The 20,811-nt window shown below is 42.7% G+C and overlaps 2 protein-coding genes across 3 annotated transcripts; both read right to left on the reverse strand.

Annotated features, from left to right (window-relative positions):
- Positions 1 to 526: 526 nt before the first annotated feature.
- txlnbb (taxilin beta b) lies at positions 527 to 6,241 on the reverse strand. The gene is made up of 10 exons (XM_005946067.3): positions 6,153 to 6,241; positions 3,876 to 4,146; positions 3,421 to 3,512; positions 3,120 to 3,290; positions 2,305 to 2,499; positions 1,905 to 2,024; positions 1,741 to 1,815; positions 1,559 to 1,651; positions 1,217 to 1,312; positions 527 to 1,076 (listed from the first exon to the last, which is right to left on the reverse strand). The coding sequence occupies exons 2-10, from the start codon at positions 4,108 to 4,110 to the stop codon at positions 594 to 596; spliced, it is 1,560 nt and encodes a 519-aa protein (XP_005946129.1). The 5' UTR covers positions 4,111 to 4,146; positions 6,153 to 6,241; the 3' UTR covers positions 527 to 593.
- hivep2b (HIVEP zinc finger 2b) lies at positions 6,153 to 20,333 on the reverse strand. Of its 2 annotated transcripts, none has more exons than XM_005946068.3 (7): positions 19,462 to 20,333; positions 13,085 to 16,982; positions 12,327 to 12,484; positions 11,981 to 12,156; positions 11,727 to 11,825; positions 10,851 to 11,638; positions 6,153 to 9,551 (listed from the first exon to the last, which is right to left on the reverse strand). In XM_005946068.3, exons 2-7 carry the CDS (start codon positions 16,880 to 16,882, stop codon positions 9,132 to 9,134), a joined length of 5,439 nt encoding a protein of 1,812 aa, XP_005946130.1. In that variant the 5' UTR covers positions 16,883 to 16,982; positions 19,462 to 20,333; the 3' UTR covers positions 6,153 to 9,131. The 2 variants fall into 2 exon arrangements, with proteins under 2 accessions (XP_005946130.1, XP_042069282.1); XM_042213348.1 differs by having other exon boundaries at positions 18,484 to 20,333.
- Positions 20,334 to 20,811: the final 478 nt, after the last annotated feature.

The raw sequence follows: 20,811 nt of genomic DNA on the forward strand, positions 1-20,811 counted from the left end.
TTTGGACTCAGTTTTTGTTTTCTTGTGAATTTCTGTTGTCTCTTAGCCCTTAGCTAGCCACCTTAATACTGAAAAAATACAATCTTGTTTGCTTATGTAACAGTTTCCATGCTCACTAGATCCTATCAGGTCCTAGACTGGGTGAAGCGCAGCGATATTGCAACACAAGTAATTAAAGCCAAGACTCTCTACAGAGTGATTCCAGAACCAGTTTGTATTTGGATTTGTACTTTTAATATTGGACTTAAAACTTTCCTTTTTGATATACGATTAAAGTTACAGCTACATTAGATGTGCCTGAACATTCGTTTAGATATGCTGCTATAGGCTGAGGCTGCTGGGAGGGGTCTCGTGGTATCGAACTGAGTCTTACAAAACTGTTACTGGAGAAAAAAATGGGTAGTTGGAAAAGCTCTGGTTTGCTAAACAAGATCTTAATCTGTGTAGTTATAGGTGGAGATTTGCATACTAAAATAAACCCACTTTTAAATGTCTTTACACTAGGATCAGACACTCAACACAGATGTAGCATTTTTATTTTTATTGCTAAGAATCTCACATGACCATGGTTTCTTTTCACAGTGATTTCAACATTAATCAACTGACTCCATTTCCAAATCTCTCTGTTGTTGGTATCCATCTTCGTGGACTTCCTGGTGTTCGCTCTGCTCTATGTGGTTCTCCTCTGGCTCCTTGGTGGGTTCATGTGATTGACTTGTGCCTGTTTCTGTAGGGGCAATGTGAGAGATTGTGAAAGAACTGGCGACCTCTTTCAGAAGGGCTTGTTCAGCCTTCAGTGTAGCCAGTTCCTCGGTGAGCGGACTTGTGAGCGTTGGTGTCCCGGTAGGGGCAGGTGCTGCAGTATTCTGGATGGGCTGATTCTCATTTGGGTCTTCAGGTGTCTTCTCAGAGCCCCCCTTCTCTGATGGATCAGCAGACTTGTCCTCTGGTTGACTGCCAGTTCCATGCACCTTTGCATATAGACTCTTCCTTTCTTCCTGCAAAGCCCTGCACAGATTCTCAAGCTTCTGGTTTTTGATGGTGAGAAGCTCAAACTCCTTTTCCTTGATTGCTTTCTGTAAAAAATATTTTTAACATATTGTATAAAATTTCCTATGGTAAACTGAATTTTTTCCCTGGTGGGTCATATTTTTTTTAAAAATCGATCTATGTATGAGGGTATTAATGAATTAAAACAACAACAAAAAATTCTTACATCTGCCACCATGTCAATAAGATTCTTATTGCAGCCATCAAAGCGAGTCTTCCATGACTGGCACTCTTTCTCCAGCTTTTTCATTTTCTTGGCCATCTGCACAACAACAACAAAAAAAATCATGTTATGCTGCAGACAATCAAAGTATCTTCTAAAAATAGCTGCAACTGAGCAAGTGTAGGATTATAAGGTTTGTCAGTTTTTGAAGTGTTACTGAAAGGCTCATGGGATTCTTTCCTCTCATTTGTATTTTTGTCATCTTTGTCATCATCTTTTTGCAGAAAAACTCAATAATTTAATCTCCTGAAGCCGACTTCAAATATTCTGTAAAACCAAACTTACTTTGTCCATGTCCTGTTTGAAGCTGCTGTAGACACTGGTACTCTTTGTTACCGTGCCCTGGAATTCATCAAACTTCTTGGAGTACATATCAAGCTGAGGAAGAATGGTAACAAAACATTATACTTTTCTCCAGGGAGGTAGAAAAATGATCCAATTTTGCCCATGATGCCCTGATACCATACCTGGGCCTTCATATCGATCTCTTGCTCCTTCATGACCTTCACTTGCAGTTTATATTCCGCTGCCTGTTTCAGCAGCTGTGTGATTTTGAAATGGTAAAGAAAAATGAGCATTAGGGGATTATTACAACAAATCTTTTATTAAAATGCACAACGAAAAAACGTACATGGTCTTTTTCCAGCTTATGCTTCTCCTCTGCTTCCTTCAGCAGCATGTTTGCCTGCGCGAGTTTGGTTTCCAGCAGCTTTTCTTTCAGGTCTCTGTGCTTGAAAACCTTTTCCAGGTTCTGGAAGACATTCAGGTGGATTTATGAGTCGTTTTCACAGAGAAAGCTGTTTCATTTCTCGCTCTGGGAGCCTTTGGCTACATAAAACTGAAATAGTGTAACTAATAAATGTAAGACCTGGGAGAAATCTGCAAATAATTCATGGGCACAGATGTGAGAAGGTTTACACAAGTGCAGTTTATCCAGTTTTAATAATGCATGTAGACTGGGAGTACAAATTGGCTTTGCTGTTATGTTATGCGAGTGTCCGTGTGTGTTCACAGTGTAGCAGGATCCATACCGCCTCTCGCTGGTCGTATTGTGAAATGAGTCCCTTCAGTTTTTCTGCAAGAGCGCCGTTCTCCTGACACAGTTTGGTGTTGCGGCTGCTGTGTTCCTCAATTTGAGCCTGAATCTCACTGAGCGTGCCCTGGAAATGGGTCGTGATCTCTTTCCTCTTTAGGTCATCCTCTCTGCACCTCTGCAGGGTCTCCTCCTGCGATTCAAGCATGGGTGTTAGCTTTAAAACCTGCACTGCAAGATGGATATGAATGCTCAACCGTTTTGTTTGTCTTGTGCACCACCACTGACTTATATAATTTGCTATTGCTCCAGCCAGCAGCCATGCAGGAAGCTCATGAAGGAACTGTATCACTGTACAAGAGGAAGCATCCATGATGTTAAACTTATAAAAGAGAGAATGCAAACCCTTTAAACTGAACTGCAGTGTTGTCTGCACAGTTCTTATGATTGTTATAAAGGTGATAGTTGCTAAAGCATCAAAAAGCTCTAAAACTGAGCAGCTCACACCAAAACAATCTTGACTAAAACGTGCTACACTGCAAGCAAAAACATGCATATTTGATCAGGGATCATCGCTAAAGTTCTGCTGTTTTGAACAACACTTGGCTTCACAACAGGAGTTGTGAGGGTGGCAGTGGAATAGGTCAAACTTTGAGCTTTGACATGGCAGCAGATTTTCAGTGCCAGTGATGTCATATCCTGTAGAGCACAAAATATGCTGGGACCACCTGGCACCATAGCTCAACAGCAAATGGCGATTTCGGCATCACTGATTAGACACTGTTCAAGCAGTGATGTCTGGAGTTGAGCTACCTTTAAAGTCTTGTTATGTCTTTGCAGCTCTCTGCAGAGCCCCTCCAGTTTGCTGCGAGCCAGCACTGCACGGCTGTGCTCGCCCTGCAGCTGGTCCTTCTCCTTCATCACTTGGAGAAGCTTCTTCTGGAGAACTTTCATCTGCTTCTGATCACTGCGATGCTCCTCCAGCTGCAAAAGCACACACACAGTGCCCCATAATAGTGATTATATCTTTTCTCTAGAAACAAACCATAGCTTTGATGAGAGCTACTATATATTTTATTTTTTTGCTCTCTTCACCTTTGTTTTATCCACTCACCAGCTCGGCATGCTTCTTGATGATGGCCTGCAGTTTCTCTTCCGGAGAATCGAGTTTGTTCAGACTTTGCATCAACAGCATAGCTTCCTTCCCTGAGCAGCCATACAGAATTTAACCTTAAAAATCAATCATTGCCATAAAGCCAGTTTTAAACAGACTGATACAGAAATTATTGTTGGATGATTTTCTGGGACTTCAAGAACTCTGCTGGTCCATCTTGTGAAAAATCATCTTGGCAGCTGAATGACACAAACTATAAACGGCATTTGGAAATACTATTTTACCTCCCTCTCTGTTGCAGATGGATGCATTTACACACGTTACGGCTCTGCTATCACACACCAATCACTTTCAGTACAACCTGGACTTTTGCTGACTTCACTGAATCAAACCCACCTCAGATAAAATCACTAAAACTGTTTTTTTGTTTGTTTTTTCAAAACCACACACAACACCTAGATTTTTCAGCATCTTCTTCTCCATTTTCTGGTCCTTGCGGGTCTCTGCCTCTTTGACGGCTGTGACCTCCTCCATGTCCTCTGGCTCAGCTGGAATCTCGGCAGCCTGGTAGGTGCTAATGATGTCCTCCAGCTGTTGGCCCAGGTCCTCTGTCAGGTCAATGTGGTGATCCTCGGCTGGCGATGCTTCAGGACTCGTGGGTGAGCGTTTACTCTCCTGACAAGCCTCCATTTTTCTGAGGTAGTTCCAAAAGGGAGATGGTTGGTTCTGTAATGGAATCCGTACATGTGTAAGAGGCTAAGGATTAGGCTTAGGATAGACTCATGTTTTCCTGTTTAGTGAAGTAGTAAACATGGAGAAAACCAAAGTCACGCTGAGTGTCCATTTTGGTCCTAGTTATTCCAGCTTTGCTATTTGAAGCTTAATTTTACTGATTAATCAATCAGAAATCTGATGAACTCAAATCAGATTTGAGAATTTCCAGCACAGACCTTCATCTCTGCAGAACTTTTTGTCATAGTAGAAAAAGCACAGGTCTTTACAATGATGTCACAATTGACTTTTTCATTCATGTTCTCCAGTACAGCAACACAGCGTTATGGTTAACCATTAAGAAAAGGAGAAGCAAGATAAATAATCACACCTGATTTTCATACAGAGACAGTAAGTAAATGTCTTTCAGTGAATTGGCTGACCCAACACATCAACAGATATTATTATTTTTTGTAAATAGACACACATAATTCTTTGGTAAAAGACTGTAAAAACTCTGTAACCCTGCTGTAAAGGCTCGGCAGAAAAATGGACTCAAACTTCAACACTACCATCAAGTTCTTTGGACATTGGCTGCTTTTTCGTTCATTGGGTTGTTTGTTAAGCAACTTAAAACTGACCCAAGAATCATTTAAGTATAAGAAAGACTCAAGGGGTGAACAAATGTGTTTACATATACTGTAATAAACAACTTTGAACAGATCGATTTTAATTTGTATCTTTAGGCCCTTTGTTACTAGCACCCTGTCACAAAAACACATAATTTGTTCTCATTTCTTACGTCGAATCTATTTTTAAAAAAAGCCAAAGATAACACAATAATTTGACAATAAGCTTTACACCAATAAGGTGATTGACAAAGAGCTGTTAGCTGAAAACATATCTCAGCATGCCGAGTAGTTTTTACTTAAAATTCTGAGTAAACTGGACAGGTGGAGGGCAAAAGAAGTGCTAGGCCTACAAAAATATCTCCAGGAGAGTCATTTTCTTAGAAATAGGAAAACGTCCGGCAAAGACCTGACACAGGACCTGAGAGATGTATGTAGACCTTCATTTGATGCATTTGCATCCTTCAATGAGGATGGAGAAAAATTCCAGAGGAGTAGTTAAAGAAACTAAGAGTTCAGACTCCTGCTGAAGAATAATGGTACAAACGTTGTTTTTAATTCTTTGTTTCCGTGTATCTTGACACGTTTCAGTAAATCAACGCACTCATTTTTTCAATTTTTTGCAAAATTGAAAAATGAATGGTGGCCCGAGTTTTTCTTGGTTTTGAGACCATCTTATATTTACTGTTAAGACAGGCAGACATTGGAAAATCTGCCATTTTTACGACAAAAACAATAATCACTTAAAGTAATACTAAAGCTCATTAGTGAATAATAAATATAATCCCCTATCGAGTCCTTGCGTTTATCTTGCGTTGTACGGGCTTGCAGCCAGAGCCTGTTTATGTGCATAAAAATTAGTGCAGCCTTCACGCTGCCTGTGCTTTCACAAGCTGAGCACATGGCACCTGTTCCAGATCCACAGGCTATTTTAAGAACTTCTTAATATGGGCACGTTATTTATTTATTTATTATCCACTCTTATTGATGTCAGTGGTTGTGCGCAGTAAAGTCTTGTTTTTCAACTATTAATATTCAATAAAAACACAAATGTTACATAAGCAACCCCCGTCGGCACGCAGTATATTTCTAGGAGGTTAAAGTTACCTTTAACACAGTGTATGTAACACTGTGGCTTTAGTGAGCCATTACTTTACTTTAACATAAATATTACTAAACGCATTCACAGACTAGACTAGCCTCACTGCCGTCAAGAGCTTCTCGCCTCTAACAAACTTGGCGAAGATTGCATCCATCAAATTCAGAGAGGCACTCATTAGTACGTTAAAGAAGACGTTTTGAAACACATCCCAAGCACAAGAGTTAACCTTTTAAACTATTAAAGCCTAAATATCCCTGAAGAAGCAGGGCAAGGAGCAAACAGGGTCTTACCAGGACCAAGGGCCAGAGGGAGAAAAGGAAGAGTGTCGAGGGGCTTGGACAGGCTGCCACCAGCTACAACAGCTGTGATAAGACCACCTCAAAATAAACCAGAGGAGCACAGCTCACTCTGAACAGAGAGAGGGAGTACAGAGATACTCCACAGCACACCTCTATTAAAAACAACCCACGGGCCTCCTCTGATTGTAATCTTAACGGGAATTTACCCCAAGAAGCACCTGTGTTCACGCTAACAATGTATGAATACAATAAATCTTCTGGTAAAATCTTTAGCAGCCATTTTATGTGGTGTCTTTGAACCAATGCAGCACTCGTTTTATTTTAGGCAAGGTTGCTGTTAACAGCCATATAATTATTCTAACAAATGGGCCTGACAAGCCTGGTGACTGAGCAGGAGACAGGGGGGAAAAAACCTTATGTGTCTCTGTGATTGGCCAGAATTAGAACAGACCTCCTCCCCCGACCCAGAGAAGAGTGGCCGAAAAAATGTGATTTTCTCATTTCCTTGCTTATACATGCTTCACACATGCAGTAAAGTGCACCGCAAATGCTGCTGATACACAACAAAGTGTGTGCGAATGTGGTTCAATATTAGTCACAAGGTGAGAGCTATTTTTGGAAGCGTTCATTTATTTTTCCTCTCCCGTGTTATGACTGCAGTAATAATTCTTCACCAGAGGATGTCACTGGTTGGAGATTCTCCAATTTTTCACTGTACCCTGAAGATAAAATGTGAGCGATTTCATCTGAAAACCTTCTCGTGCGAGCTCTAATTTAAACAGCGGTGAATAATGCAGGAGGAAAGGTACGGAAGCCGTGAAATAAGCTGCGACACACATTTTTGGGTTAGAATTATATTCTTTTAAAACAATTTTGAATTTAATCTGAAAAAGTAGAGCACCAAACAATAAATTCCTCATAGCATAAAAGAGGCACTCCGTCCTGACTAGCCAGATTTGATGCAAATAGCTAAACAACAGATTGGCTACTGAGGTTGTTTTTTCCCTCCTCGAAAAAATCTTAGCTTAGAGGTAAAATGATTTGTCCTCTGTGTGTTTTACAGGATTTCCATAGACATGAGAGGCACAATGCAGTTCAGTATATATGAATACACAATTAAAAAAAAACACAAAACACAATCTGAATACATAATGTATGCTAAAGCAAATAAAAGGCTTCACTTTCCCTTCACATTTTATGAGCTATGTGCACAACAAATGAAAATACACAACCGTGAAATCAAAGCTACATACACCTTCAGAAAGGAAAACACAAAATTAAAGCAGTGCACCTATAAATCTTTTATGTAAACATGAGTGAACAAAGTGTTGTTGTGTTTTTAAATTTCGAAGTCTCAAAAACGGATAATCACTTAAAGATGTGAGTACATTTTTTTTTAAAAAGATGAGACACGCTGTGTTAGCAATCAGCCTCATTAAACCTCTGCCATTACATCAGCTGCAGACATTTTACCTCTTAAAGAGATATAAACAATCCACATAAAAAGTTTTCAGAATTCAACACTGCAAAAATAGTTTAAATCATAAAAATACACATATATATATATACAGAGAAGAAGTAATGCATTTGGTGAATGATTACTTACATTGTGAGCTGAAGCACAGTAATAGTCATGCTTATAACGTCATTACTTATATTGATTCATCCAGTTACACTTGAAATGCAAGAAAATGTACTATTGACTGATCATTGTAGCCCCTTGGATTTGTGTGCAACGTGTTTTACACAATGAGAAAAGAAAAAAAACAACTGGAATGTGTCAAAAATCACAAGAGAACAAACTGTGTTTTACTCCCCCATTTCCTCCACTGACCGAGTCAGTTAAAACATCAAAGGTAAAAGGATGAAAGTGCATCTTTAAAACTCATAAAATGCTCATGGTCATCTGTATAAGCAAGAAAAAAAACTGTAGAGACGACATGAGATCAAAAGCAATGCCAGCGTAGCTCACTGCATAACTGCATCACTGCTGCATAAGTACAGATATACCATATAAATAGTAGTCAAATATTTACCAGTATCAATAAGTGCTTACGTTCTAATATATAAATACATCTTACAGTATTCATAATTACATAATTACCTCCTCTATTGTTGTGCAATAGCAAATCCCATGCATTTTTACCAAGATAAAAACCACAACATTAAGAAAATTTGCAACATAGGAAACTTTTTTTTGTTTCTTTAAAGCTTGTTTCACATAAATAAAGCCGACGGGGCGAGAAAGAAAAAGCTGTCCTCTGAACAAAATAAAGAGTACCTCGACTGCTTTCCGTAGTTCTCGCTCTGATAAAGAAATGAAGAAACGCAAAATAAAGGCACAGACCCTCGCTGCTTGATCAGAAGCACCAAACTGCACAAGAAGCGTCTACTTAAAATTTGGTCAGACTGTTTCATAATACACATACTTTTCCCCTTATAAATAGTCTTTATTTACTGCACTACTGCATCACACCTTGATATGATTACATAAACAACAGTCTATTTTCAAAGTACACACAGTAAAATACACTGTTTGTATGTATCTAAGAAGGAGTATATGTTAAGGACATTTGTACAGAATTCATAAATATAATTTATGTGCAATTGTACGCAAACTACTATGTCAGACAAAGGCATATTAGCAGAATATCTTTCCGTATTGCACCTGAACCCATTAACGCAAAAAACACCCTGCTGCTCGTCCAAGTTTTCCAAAAAGCCTTTGAAGAGAAGAGCTCATCAGATGCGGTGGCCTTCTTCTTCACTGAAAAGATATGACCTCCACTCATATTATCCACTTAAGAAGATGTCTCGGGTATGTGCAAGACCAGAGGAAGTGTTATTATATTGCCTCTAATGGGATAAAGATGAGGTCATGTGCCTAAAGGGCAGAAGGTGACAAGGTCGCAGGTGTAGCAGGGAGGTGTCTTTTCCTTGATCAACCCGAGAAAACAGACAATGACGGTTCTAATGAGGGTCTTCTGTGGTAATCTTCAGCGAGGCGATGGCTTTCAAGCAGGTCTGTACATTCTCCTCTTGTCCGCTGTCTCCGACTTCGGGGTCGAGGCTTTTCTCCTGAGCGGCCTCATGGCAGGACAGCTGGCCGTGGCCTCTGATGTCCTCTCCTTCTGTCTCAGGACTGAGGACAGATCCCTCCCTGCTGCTGCAACATTGGCCTTCGCTGCTTTGGGGGCTTGGCGCCACAGAGGGGCTGACATCAGTGCTGGAGGAAGGCGGGGAGTGTAATATCTGGAGCCCGCCAACAGGAACAACGGGGAGCAAACTGTGGGCCTGCTGCTGGGAGTGAAGAGGGAGGTGGCTGAGGATGTTCTGATGATGAGAACTGGCAGCACCAGGCAGACTGGAAGCCAAGCTGCTCCTTTGATCCTGGAACGACACATTGGCAGAATTAGCGGCAATTTCAGCATCGCCAAGATAATTTCTCATGTGAAAATATCTTAGTTAGAAATCATGAAGTAATGTGAATGTTGAAAAATGAAAGCACTCAGAGAAGAAAAAACTTCTCTGCCAACAGAATATTCTACTACTTGTTCTTTCAGTGCAAGAAAAAGAAAATGTATGTGTGCTTTTCTTTTAACTAGTGAAACACAAATAGCTAATTCCATGCTGAAATATACACTGGTTGCTAGGGGAAAATGTGTAATCATTTTGAGTCTTGGTGAGTGGTTGCTGGCTGTCGCTAGATGAAAACAGTCGCAAAAAAGGTGATGCACCAAAAACCTCCCTGTTTGTATTTACAGTTTGAGTCACATTCTTCACCGCTTCACTGCTTCTTGACAAGTTTTTTGAGAGTTTTGCACCTAAGTTGTCATCTTCCATGCTAATTATGCACAACCTGCTAACGCTAAAAGCAATCACAAGAAAGTTTGTGGCATAGCATCATAAGTTTCACACTAGCAACTGCCAGCAACCAGTCGCCAACCATTTGTGGGGTACACAGTTTTCTGAGGCAACTGGTCATTACCATTGGGTAATTGACTACCCTCTTGGCCTGGTTGAATCAGACTTTTGTAATCAACTTAAAAGCAACTGCCAGCAACGTTCAGCAACAGTTGGGGGATAGCCTGTGTGACTAGGGCATTAGGGGAGAATAGTCTTCACTATTGGTAACAAATGCTAAAGATCAGGGTGCGCTAACTGTAGCAAGTGTCTAATCTGCTGAAACACTAGTATCGACCATACAATGCCAGGTCATGATAGCACAACATTAGCTAGACAACAGTTGTGCTTTACAAGCTAAGTATTTACTGACTTGAAAATGACTAAATTAAGGCAAAAAAAAAAAAACTGTCCCAAAAGAAAAAATGGCGATGGACTCGACACGCCACCTGCTAGCAAGAGTTAGCATGCTTGTTTGCTAAGCTATAATTTTAAACATAGTTACCATTTTAACTGTGCCTAGATTAATATCTTATGTTGTTTGAGTTAGATACACTAGTAGACAAGAATATAACATTTCTGAAAAAATTCTTAAATACAGTGTATGAAAATATTTTTGTTTTTACACCACACACGGTCCATCTACATGTACCCAGATTCATCAAAATTTAACAAAATAATTTTTAGATGCTGTTCTATACACTTGAACAGATTAACAATAAGTCCTTAAAAGCTCTTTGTTTGTGTTACACTTGAACTGGCTGCAGAATACACTGTGCTACTTACCATCTCCATTTCAAAGGCTCCTTGGTACTGAGCCATCTCCATCTTTGCTTGGTGTCTGGTTTTGTCACCGCTGCCTTTATGTTGGTGTGAACCTCTGCGTGGTGAAACGGCTCTTAACACAACCCTCTGCCTGCCTCTGACTGAGGATTCCCGCTTTCCAGCCAGCTCTATGCCGGGAGACATGGGCCGTTCAATTGAGACCGGGGAGGGATGCTGGATGGGTGTGAAGCTAGGTGAACTGGGCCTCAATGGAGAGGTATCCCATCTGGGAGAGGAGCGACCACGTGGCGAAAGCTCCCTCCTTGGGGACGGGTAACGTAAACGTGAAGGGGAGGGCTCCCTGATGGGAGACTCCCAGCCAGGAGAGAGTAGACAAGATGAATAAGGGTCAAAAAGGAAGCTGCTGTGATCTGGAGACAGCATGGTCAGAGAGTCTTCATCCACGGATTTCTCTCTCTGGTCGTTTGCAAGAACAGGACGATGATCCAAGCTCGTACGTCTGCCGGAGGGTTGCTGACTGACATCGACTCCGGGCAGAGATGTGAGGGAGCAGCCGTGGATGGCAGCAGTGGCTGTAACTGACAGAGAGGTAACTCCACACGGCTGAGGACTCGTGCTTCTTGAATGTAACTTCGGAGTGGAATCACCCTCGTATTCATCGTCCTCATCGTCATCTTCATCGATTTCATCAGCTTCTTCATCCATGCCGTCGGAGTCCTCGGCGTCTGAGAACTGATGTTTGGTCGTCGCAGCCACCTCTGTCTTGGACTTTTGTTGCATGTCGTCCACTTGAAATGAGAAACACATTAGTTTATCTGGATTTGTTGCAGTGACAGCTGGGCATATCTACAACACTTACATACATCCCAGTCTTACCATGTTCCTGTATCTCTGTCTCATCCATCGTCACTGACACTCCCAGTTCAAGACACTTCTTCATGTGCGCTTTTGACTTCATGTGTTTAGTTAGGTTTCCTGCAGAAATAAGGCAAATTTGTTGAAATTAAACACAACAGAAACTGAACTTTCGTACATTTCAGATGCTTAAAAAAAAGTTAATCTAACAGCTTTTTTTTATCACTGCTACAGCTACGATAACTCACTACTCTGTAAGGGAAAAAAATGCTTACCTTTAGTTTTAAAAGCAAAGTTGCAAACCCTGCAGATATACGGCCGCACATCCGTATGGGTCCTGATATGTTTTTTCAGCATGCTTGGCTTCTTACAGCGAATACCACACTCCTCACATATGTATTTACCCCGGCCTCGACCTCTAACATATACATAGTCTTCATTGGATTTGTACCTGAAAGAGAGAGATTCATTTCTAATAAAGAAATGCAAAAAAAGCACAGTCGTAAACTGCAAAAAGAGCGTGGGCCAACAGATACTTCACATACTAGCACTCTAATATATACGCTGCATATGCAGTCAGCAGAAGTGACGAGTGTAATGGTAAATAATATCTCGACTGACCCTCCTTCAAAGATCTTAATTCGTGTTGGCACAGTCTGGGTTGTGGCAGCCTCCCTCTCTTTCCACTCTTCCTTGGCAGTTTTCACTCTGCAGCTGATGTCTTTCACCTTCTTCCCGTAGGTGACGTCCACCTCTTTGGGCTCCGGTTTCCTCTGCAGCTGAATCAGATGAACAAACATTGTGTTAACATCCTTTTTAAGTGGACACCATATCGACAGTGCAACGCGATCCCACCAATATTGTATGTCACACATGGCATTACACAGCATGTTTTGCAAACATGAACTATGCCACTGCTGGGGAAAAACCCAGCACAGGTAACTCTGATCTTAACGTTAAATTGATGCTTTTTATCCACTGAGCACAGTGGAGAAAAGTACCAAGATTTGGACTTAATAATGACCTTAATATAATTATAATGTCTGGTATTTTCATCTTCAAGACGTATTTTTTAAAATCAAGACCATTTGGCGATTCATAGTTAAATATCATTATCAGCACCAAGCAAATGCTCGTTCCAGGATCTTTCCAAGGAAACCTTCTGTCGGTTGATTAAAGTGTGCAGTTTGCCAAATTCTGGGTATTAAGGTCCTTAAAACTTTCTGCATTTTAAACAGTTATCTTCTCATAATTATTTCTGATTATATCAGTGATTACTGATATAAGAGGTACAATAAATAAGGCTTTAATTCAGTATCTCAACAGGTGTTTAAAACACCAGTACGCCTTTCATAGAAAAGACAGGATTATTTTCTTACCTGTTCCATGGTCTGCCTCCACAGGATGAGTGATGAGACCAGTTTCCCAGTACCAGGCTGGCACATGGCAGCCATGGTGTATATAACCTTGTCTCCCCTCTGTCTGGACTGCAGCAAAGCCAGAGCAGAGTTGGTGCTCACTTCAAGAGGGTTCGGGTTATGGGAACTCACACGCCAGGTGGCGTACACAGATGAGAAAGGGGCGGTGCTGTGAGAGCAGCTCGGCGTGGTGTAATTGAGATAACACCAGCTCACACCTGTCGTCGTGCGAAGACTTGGAAACTGAGATAACAGTCCTGAATGCTCGGAGTCTGACATCAGGATGTCTTGACTGGTTACCAGCTGTGCCACTATATCCATCTGCACTCGTTTCTCCGTGCCAGCTTCTTTCACTTCACTGACTGATATCATGGCGTAAGGAGGCGAGCTTGCATCCAGGGAGCTGCTTTCCATAACTGACTCCGCGCCGTGGTCCGTGGCCTCGGCCTCTTTTTGCTGAAGTGTGATAAATTTACTCCTGCGTGAGTCATTCTGAGCATGAAGTGTTGGTGCACCCTGCATCACTGACCTGTGCCCCTTCTCTTCACTCAAATTACATTTTCCCAACTCCACCGCACTCAGTTCCTCTACAATCTGCCCAAACATTCTCTCCTCTTTCACACGCTTTTGCTGCTTGACCTCCATGAATAGGTCCAGGCTGCTGGCAGGGGATAGCATCCGTTTGTTTGCGCCACCACTGGAGGCATTAGTGGTTGAGATGGTTCTGGAGGTCAGAGAGAGAGGGATGCCTGTCTTGAGCTTGGCTGAGGACAAATCAAGGGCCTCAACATTGAGGGTGTGTGTTGTAGGTGGTTTTGTATGAGCCGATATGTTATGAGAATCGAGATTCACAGAAATTCTTGAACTCTGACTCTGAAGGGTGGACGTAGTGGAGCTAACACTGTCATAGTGATTGTCAAAAATCTGCGACACTGAAGTGTATGTGATACTACCGTAGGATGGAACATGAGTCTGAATTCTTACGGGAACCATCAGGCTCGGATGTGCAAGCTGAGGAAATGTACTCCCAGCTGAGAATATTGGCAAAGTCTGCGGCAGGATAGTGGCGGCAGTGAATGAAGGGGAGATGCTGCTGAGATACTGTGGAAACACTTGTGATGTTACTTCACTATCCATATTCAGTGACTCCTGTCGCACTAAGTTTCCCCTCCTTCTCTCCTTCACAGAGTTTATGTCCACGTGTCTAACTTTGGATGTTGGAGAAAGACTGCCATAGTCAAATGATATGCTGCGCAACTCTGGGAACTCCTTGCGCAAGTTACACGGCGCCTGCTCTGAGGAGGAGCGTCTCATTTCATGTTGTTGACGCTGGTTGAGCACTGAGAGGGAGTGCCCACTCCCTGGCACAGCTAACAACTCTAATGGTTTGCCAAATTCATCCTGCCTGGCGGGAGAGACTGACTTCAAGCTCTCTTCCCTGTCAAACGATAAGGTGGAGCTGTAAGATAAGTTGCTGTCTTGACTGGGGCTGCGGGACAGGCTAGTGCAGGCCGACTCAAAGCTAGATTCACCAGAGGAGTGCTCAATATCAGCTAAGCGTAGCCTTTTTTTCTTTGGAGGGAGTTTTTCTGGAGGGAATTGTGCTAAAGTTTCACTCCTTTGAGGCCACTGAAACTCCTCCACGTGCTTCTCTGGCTCCTTCACCTGCACCTCAGGAGCTTTTTCTGGACTGTCAGGCTCTACTGTGACTCTAATTTCTGGGACTTGTATGTTAGACTGCCGCACGAGCTTGGGCCCCAATTGAACCGACTCCCTTAATCTACTGTCACTTCGCTCCATCTCATATGATTCAGAGGCCTCCATAGCTTGATATTTGTAAGATTCTGAATGTTCAGAGTAAGGCCTGTTTATTGAGTTTGTGTGCTGGATAACTGAAATTACATTCCCTAAGTTTTTTCGAGCAGACACTTCAGGGCACACCGATATGTCCATGTCACACCTGTCCATCTGTGAATGGCCTTTCCGTAAAGCCATAATGCCCAGTGCGCCTTGTTTTACATCATAGTCCTTGCTTGAATCAAACATCTCCTCACACGGTTCATGATGGCCTTCATATTGACCCGACAAATCCTCCTCTTCCCTTTTTTCCTTCCGACGCTTGCGCGTTGCCAGTTCCATCGCATGCCTCTGATGGCTCATACTAGGCACCACAGAAGGGTAGCTTTCCATTTCCAGTCCTGAGGGTGAAATGCCACTCTCACTAATCTTTCCGTGACTGTCAGTGTCAGTATGGCCATCTTGCGCGGATAGTTCGAAAGCGGCTTGCCGCCTGAGTCTCCTCATGCCGCCGGTGCTTGTTCTCTCATCAAACGAGTGACTGCCTCTGAGTGCTTGAGGCATAGTCAGACAGACTGCCGAGGATGTTGGCATTGAGTTGCTTCTAATCAGAGGCCCCACATCAGAGCCAGCATCTAATAGGGGTTCTTTTACCTCTTCCCTTGTGAACGATTTTGTGTTTATTTTGATTGACTCAACTGTGTCTTTTTCTTGCGTGAAAACACGGGAGACGCCTTTCTCTGAGCGTTTGCCGGTATATTCACTCGTGTCTGTGCTACAAGCCGCAAAAGCTGTAGCCTGCTTAGGGCTTGGCCGATAACACTTTCCAAACATAATTTCTTGGTAGGACTTTGCGTTAGTGTTCGGAGGGCCAGTCTGGTGCTCAGCACTCTCAGAGCGAGAGAAGTACCCAGAGTCCGTGCTGCCCTTGCTAGACTGACTTGGGAGGGACAGATTGTGGTCAGAGTCACTGCTTCTTTTTTCAGACAGCCGGAGTGCCAGCCTCTGTTTGATTGTGCAAGATTGAATTGCACGACTAGCCTCGGCAGCAGCAGAAGGTGCATTGATTTCTTGGGGTTGGGATGAACCATCCTGAGCTGACATTGACGTGGCTCCCTTTTTCTGAGCAATGAGATTTAGTACTTTTACAGCAGTGTTATCTGATCCCTCCATTGGAGAGTCCAGCAGCAGCAGCGGGTCATTAAGAGTGTCCTCGTCCGTGTCTGTGCTTTGCTCAGCATCAGAGAATAGCTCTCCTTCCCCTTCAAAAGACCCTTGGTCTGTATTGGCATTGTACGAACCGAGTTCTGAGAATGGCACCGTTCCAGCTTTGACTGAGTGAGCATGAGACTTTCTGTGTTTGTACAAATTACTCTTGGTTTTGAAGGAGAACCCACAGGGAACACATGGGTAGGGTCGTTCCCCTGTGTGCGAGCGAATATGTTTCTTAAGCACGCTGGGTTTGGCACATGCCCTTCCGCAGTAATCGCAAACATACTTCCCAGGCTTTTGTGGTTTCTGTTCCACCTTGCACACCGTTTCTGTAAGTGGATCCATCCCTGAATTTGAACATTGTTGTTGGACTTCAGGTGAGCTGGGGGACTTCCTGTGAGATGTGGGTGCTGGGGACTGTGTAGAAGCTTTCTGTCTGCCACTAGAAAACTGCTTTGCGGACTGTAGTGGGTATGAAGATACCTCATAGTCTGGATGGCTTGTGGACTGAGCTTGAGGGTGCTGATCTTCTAATTGCAGTGATTTCCCTGAGTCAGACATTTCTTTGAAACCACATGTATCTTTGCTTTGAGCTTCTTCTAGTTTTTGGTGCCACCCTTTGGCTTCCAATTCGACTGGTGGTCTCCGCCTACTCTGTGCAACCTCCAATGTGCATTTTTTCTGTGCAGCATTTCTGTCCTGACCCTCAGTGGAGCTTTTTACCCCTGCAGTAGTTTCAAGTGACTCCATGAATCCAGTGTCACTTCCTTTGCGATCGATTTTCAAGGACAATAACTGTTATGTAACTTTAGTAATATTAACATACATGTGAATTGCAGGGAAGGGTCATCTGAAAGAAATAAGAAAGAGTCGTTAGGATGCAATAACATGAACTAGGACCACATAAATATGCACGAAGATTATCGTGACAAAATAAATGAGGCAGGAAAGTCTGTGTGTGTGTGTGTGTGTGTGTCTGCGCTTGAAATTGAGAGCTATTCAAGGCTGTTTCCCAAAAGTCCTCCTAATAAAACTGGAGTATAAAATTCATAATGAGCTCCATCACAGCAGGAATGGAAAAGCTGGGTCTCTTTACCAAGGTAAACCCTGGCACCTACTTTTCTGAAGCTCTGTGAATGTGCATATGAAGAGGTATTTAACTCTTTGCCGCTTGAAAGCCTACTAGGAGTAACCCTCGAAGGTCCCTTCAGACCTGAGTGGTTTCTGTCATATTTCAGGCCTCCTTATGGAACAAAATCACTGGGTGAGTGAAGGTGGTCTCTGCCCATGTATCTACCAAACCACATATTTACTGATATATACTGAAGTGTCAAAACTGATCATTAAGGGCACAGGTGAGGTTGTCAAATGATGTCCTCATGGGGAAACAAGCCAGTACCGTAATGTGGAATGTCACTTTTATTCAAACATTTATGCACCGGGTCACCATCACCCCATCCCGAGTTAGAGGTAGTGTTCGGCTTTTGATCAAATTTTAATCTTTTTGGAAAAATTTTAAAAATAACTGCAATGTATTAAAATTAATCTGAAAGGTAACATGATGTAGTTTGTAAAAATTAATCTATTTGTATGGCTCATAACACAAAGCTACATTGTATAGGTTGCCACTGGGTGTTACAACAGGTCAAAGTGAATTAATAAATTCAGTTTTAAACTCACTTGTTCAGCCGTGGTCGACATTATTGGCAATTATGGGAATAAAAACTAGACTGAACCGAAGAACAGAAGACAAGACTGTTATTGGAAGTAAGCATTTTTTGAAATCTGGTATGTGTGCTGAAGCATGCCAGTCGATAGTCTTAAATCAATGGCAATGAAGTGTAATGAGTCCGCCCGCACCTTTAAAGCCTTTTATCTAAATCCAGTATCATTTCATATCACCTCCAGTGGGATTCAAGGCTTCCAACCTATCTGAGTCACTAGTGTCCGTCTCCACAGTGAGCCGCACAGGACCACACTCTTCACTGTAGGTAAACATGCAGGACTCAAGCGAGAAACATCATGATGCCTGTGGCTGAAGTGAACTGGTTACACTTTCACTTCATACCGTGGGGATGGATGGCCATCTGAGGGCACGTCAGTTTCATCTTCTCAGTATCAAATGCTGTGTCCTCCCTAACGACGTTATGTAATTTTATCTGGTACAAACCCTCTGAGTTCCCTTTAATTAGGACATTCTTCGACTCTCACTCTCTTTCTCTCACTCCCTTTCTTTCTTTGTTAGCACACCACCACGCTGCTCAAGCATAAAAAAACAGAGGATATGAATCCAAGGTGACTCTTGAGATGCCGAGAAACGCTCGAAAGCAGCGGTAAAGATGATAATCTACCTTTTGTGTTCTTATCCAAATGCCCATTCCCCTCTTTGAGCTCATCTTTGGAGTCTCTGCTGTCAGACAGATTTGAACGCTTCCTCCACATACAGGAAAAATAATGAATGCATATGAAGGATGGTGAGGAGGGGAGGAGGTGGAGGGGCAGCTTTGGATTGGAATGATCCATGTTTCAACGGGGAGGTTTAGAGAGGTAAACTAAGCTGGAGGGTGCCTGGGGGTAACAAAAATTCAGAGGCCTGGTAGGGAGCTCCCTTTCAAGGTCGATCTGACCTCATTGCTTAGTTTCCATCCTCTGTGAGCCACCAGAGGAGGGAAGAGGGGAATATAGGTGCAGAGTGACAATGAGATAAGACCCTCAGAAACAATGCATACCTTTGAACTGAGCACGACAGGGAGGAAACAGAGCCATCACATTCAGAGTCTCATTGACAAGTCTCTGAACGCATTCAGACTTTTCCAAAAAAAGAGTGGGCCAGCGCACCTTTGAAAGCCAAATTCCTCTCACTCCTGGCAACAAGCGCTAACCTAAACGAAAATATGTGACACAGCAGCAATGACGTGCAACAACAGGAGGCAGGTGGGTGGCAGTAGGTGTGCTTCGGGATGACTGTGGGCTGACTGTGGTACAGTATGTCCGCATGGATGGAGAAACGACTCTGTGGAGACATTTATCTGAACCGCACATTCGCTGGGCACATCCCTTCACACACAAGGGAGCACGGTGAGCTACGGGAGAGCATCGTTATGCCGCTGCATTACATCATTAGGGGCCAAGTTGGCCATTAAAGGGAATGGGGCTTGAAGTCTCACGCTGACAACAAATCCATAAATATCATAAGGAGACGGTTGGCTTTAAAGTCCTCTACGACAGCATGCAGAATGAACCAGCAGCTCTCTCACTGTGATCGGAGTGACACACAGCACACACACAGCAGCTGGCATTCACATATCAAATATAATCCTCATACAAACCTGACATTTGAATAGTCCCCTGTCCCATATCGGCAGTCACATGTGACATTCCTCATACTGCATAGTCCGTCTCTCCATTCTCCTCATGTCCGGGTGGCGAAATATGAAAGAAACGAGCGAGGTAAAAGTCCCATCAGTCGCGAAGCTGCTGGCCGACTGGATGTACATTAGAAGATCTATTGATGCGAGCTAGTCACCAGAGAAAATACCCAAGCGTGACGTGCGGACCCAGGCACAAAAATAGCAAAGGGGCCCAGAGAGGGATACACAACAGCCCACGTTTAAGGGCGCTTTTCCTCTCCCTCTCCCTCTCGTCTCTCCGTGCGCTTCGCACACTCCGCACACAAAGTGGGGAGCGAGGCTGTCATGATCCAAAGAGCTAAAGCATCACCCATCCCTCACAGCTCAAATTCATTCAGGTACACATATTCATTAACTATTATTATCTATGTAAAATGCGTCGGACAGTCGGTAGGAAGAAATGCAAAAGCGCTCGGCTGAAAGACTCTAATCATATGGTGCAGCGAGCTCTGAATGTACATCTCCTACAGCGTGATCCTATTCAGCGTGTGCATACGGAGAGGAACTCAATGAATGTGGCTGGCTGCGAGGCTGCTGCAAAAATTAGACATGTTCTCTGAATTCTGAGACACCCACAAGCCCCGTTCAGAGCCAGTTCTTCCCGTCACGACAGGATTTGCTTTGTGAATGGAGAGAGTCGTGATGAGGGGTGTCATTAACGCGGCAAAAAAGGAAAAAAAAAACTAGGACAATACTGCAGATTATGTGCAGCTGCGAACCTCATCTTGTGAATCACATGTGCGAGTTTAGTTGGTGCCATTTGGAGCCTTTGCATTAATGCATCAACTCTGCAGTGAATCTTAAAGACTTCCTCTGAGCAAGATTCAGTAAGAATTAGTGTCTCTTGGGCTGCATTGTTATAGTCTGAGCTTTAATTTTGCAAAACAAGAGAAGAAAGACTAATTGCTTAATTCTATTAACGTAGCAGTTACAACTACAGTTTAATGTATTTACTGTTTGCATGTAACCCTGTTACACATAAGCCTGTTGATTATAATTAAATAATTGCCTGTGATGTTTCCTGATCAGGTTAGTCCACAAATTCCTGTAAACAAAGGGTTAAAGATTTGAAAATGACTCCAGTATTGGCATATAATGTTACTAGTCACCTTTTACATCCTTTTTTGCCTTATTGTTAGATAACAAAATGTGGCACATTGTACCCAGATAACTACTGCTGTGTTACTTTGTACTTTCTCGTCTATTTTTAACATGTCGGATTGACTTTTGCAATCAAAATCATACATGAATATAGATTAAAACAGTGTC

This window comes from Haplochromis burtoni, unplaced genomic scaffold (genome assembly GCF_018398535.1).
Source record: "Haplochromis burtoni strain Fernald_Lab_line unplaced genomic scaffold, NCSU_Asbu1 Contig_435, whole genome shotgun sequence".
Taxonomy (NCBI): domain Eukaryota; kingdom Metazoa; phylum Chordata; class Actinopteri; order Cichliformes; family Cichlidae; genus Haplochromis; species Haplochromis burtoni.